Below are 2,713 nucleotides of genomic sequence, written 5' to 3' on the forward strand. Positions count from 1 at the left end.
GTTCAAAAAGGCCTGGGTGGGCACTTTGACCCAATACTAAGAGTCCAGTAACAGTACCCGGTTTTACATGACAGAGCTCACTTGTCAACCTCCCTCGCAGACCAGCCATTTCATGGGACTTCAGAGCCACCAAGGGGCATGGGACCAGACCTCACCACCACACACATTCTGCAGGCTCCTATCCAAATTCCTTCCTATTTCACTAGCAGGAGACGAATTGGGTGGATTGCCAAAGAAATACAGCATTGAGATTTCCATAGAAATGCCATAATTTATTCCATAGTATAAAAAAGTCATCCTTATGTAACAAAATGTCTTCTTAGAAGAAGAAATATATTATTTCGGGTCATAAATAATCAAACATACAACTGTTGGCAACTAAAAAAAAACCCAACACTGGTGTTTTCCATCAGTGCTGAAAACAAACCTGCTCAGGATGTATTTACAGGAAAGTACAGTACTCAAACACAAAAATTGAGGTATTTGGTTCTTCTAGGAGTAGACAATGACGTTTGTGAAGGCAAACACCTACACAAAAATAAATAAGGTATATTTGCATACGTATATGTGTCGTCAGGAATGATAATACTGGTAGGTATGTCAAGCATGAAGAGAGTCTACAAAAAACAGGGGCAAGCAAGAAACCAGCTCACACACTGAGTCCTTTCTCTCCTGTCCTGTTTTGTCACAGGGACTTGATGTACCCACTAAATATTGGTCCCGAATGTGCTGAGTTCAACAAACATCTTGATGCTAAGTCATCACTCTGACTGCTTGGGAACCCAGTGGAACTCAGGTGAAATTAAATAAATAAGGACTGCCTTTCAAGAGCCCCTTCCCAGGGTTACTGCACTTCTCCTCTGAGAGGGAGCCTGGAGTCCCGTGGGACGCGAAGCCCCTCACCACTTGTGGCCACTCAGCAGCTGGGAGAGGTCGTGATGGGACTCTGAAGGTAGCTCAGCGCACTGTTCGTGGAGTGGACGGGGATGGAGACGGGGAAGTTGAAGACGGTAGTGGTGGCAGCGCTGCGGTCCAGCACGGCCATGGCAGGGCTTCCAGCCTCGGCCGAGCAGTGCGGGGCCAGCACCTGGGACTCGAACTGCAGCAGCTGGCCCATGAAGCTGAAGTTGGGGGAGATGACACTCCGCCTCTGCTTCACGAACTCAAAGGCCTCGTCCAGCTTCACTCGGTTAGTCCGCATGAGGTAGGCGAGACAGATGGTGGCCGACCGGGAAATGCCCGCCTGGCAGTGGACAAATACCCTTCCCCCGGCGTTCTTGATGGAGTCTGGAAAATAAAGGGCGGCTGGTTATTTGGGGGCTCAGGAGAATGACCCTGAGCCCAGGTCTGAGGTTTCTAGGAAATGCCTATATGTCTCATCCAGAGATGACCAGTGTCACTGCATGCCATCACACAGACACTGTGGAGGCCATGTGGGTACTGTGCCAAGGACAGCAAGGGATTTAAACTCAGGCCGGTATTTCCAGACTGATCTTGGACAAGTCAATTCAACTTTCTGAGCCCCAGTTTACTCATCTGTAAAGTGGAATGTGAAATGCCAATTTTGCAGGATGTAGCCCACACCAGACTGACAGTTAATGTCTGGAAGAAGGTGCAGGAGAGTGTCATTTGAGTTCTCGCCATTTAGTTGGGCTCGGTGGCTAAAACGAGGAGCGAGGCAGAGAAGCCCCAAAGCCCTGGCACCCATTTCACTTACCTATGAAGTCGATGGCTTCGTTGAACCAGGAGCTGATGTCTGCCTTGTGGTTGTCCTCCACAGGGATGCTCTTGTACTGGTAGTGACCCTCAAAGTGGTTGGGACAATTGGCTGAGACATTGATCAAGGCAGTGATGCCCAAGGCATCCAGCATGTCCTTGCGGGAAGCGTGATAGGCACTGCCCAGGTACAGAAAGGGCAGGATCTCCACTGGGCCACCCTGAAATCCAGAAATATCCGACACTCAGCAAGCTTGCTCAAGGTCAAGGCCAGTGACCACAAAAACTTCCCGTCAGTTTCCCATACTAACTTCTAAGCGCTGTTATTGGAGAATAATTAAATAGGGAACTAAGCGCATCTGCTGGGCAGGGCTGCAAGTTCATTTCTGTCGTGCCAGCAAATCAATTCCGGCAGCCACCCAACCATGGACCAAGCCATATCCCTGTGTCCCCTCTGTGTCCCCCCTCCAAGCCATATCCCTGTATCCCTGTGTTATAAATAAAGCGGCAGGTCACTTTCTATATTCTCACTGGCACTGTTCCTCCAGGCCTTTGCCAGATCTCACTTCCACCCTCTGGCACAGGCCCCTACTAACCTGATCATAGAGTGGGGTGCTGCAGGAACTGCACCCCGATTCCGTGCTGTCAGGGACGCTAGTACTCAGGGGAAGGCTGAGCCCCATGGGGGTCGACTGTTTGCTGCACAGCTCCGGGCAGGAAGCAGAAAAAGCTTCGTATCCTCCTGGAAACACAAAGACAGATTTTTTTCCCATTAGTACCGCCGGGACAGGACACCTTCACACAACTCCCCCACCCACCACGGGCTGGAAGTTCACATGCCAGAGCAAAGCTTTGTTCCTAGAGTCGAACAAAGCCAGTGACAAGTCCCAGAGATCCCCCCCGGCGCCCACGATCAGCAGGAGAGGGCCGGGGTCCCCGGCAAGACTTCGGGGCGCGCGGCCCGCCCAGCCGGCCCGAGCGCGTACCTTTGAGGAAG

General features: G+C 51.2%; 1 protein-coding gene across 1 annotated transcript in view; it reads right to left on the reverse strand.

Annotated features, from left to right (window-relative positions):
* Positions 1–251: 251 nt before the first annotated feature.
* The window catches only part of DUSP1 (dual specificity phosphatase 1), a 2,997-nt gene continuing 535 nt past the window's right edge, over positions 252–2,713 (reverse strand). The window contains 4 exon segments of the mRNA XM_008051462.2: positions 252–1,287; positions 1,718–1,937; positions 2,313–2,511; positions 2,628–2,713. The exon segment at positions 2,628–2,713 is cut by the window's right edge and continues 535 nt beyond it. Of these exon segments, the coding sequence (XP_008049653.1) occupies positions 917–1,287; positions 1,718–1,937; positions 2,313–2,511; positions 2,628–2,713 (876 nt within the window). The 3' untranslated portion in view covers positions 252–916.

This window comes from Carlito syrichta, unplaced genomic scaffold, assembly GCF_000164805.1.
Source record: "Carlito syrichta isolate Samal-C Ts95f unplaced genomic scaffold, Tarsius_syrichta-2.0.1 Scaffold173888, whole genome shotgun sequence".
NCBI lineage: Eukaryota > Metazoa > Chordata > Mammalia > Primates > Tarsiidae > Carlito > Carlito syrichta.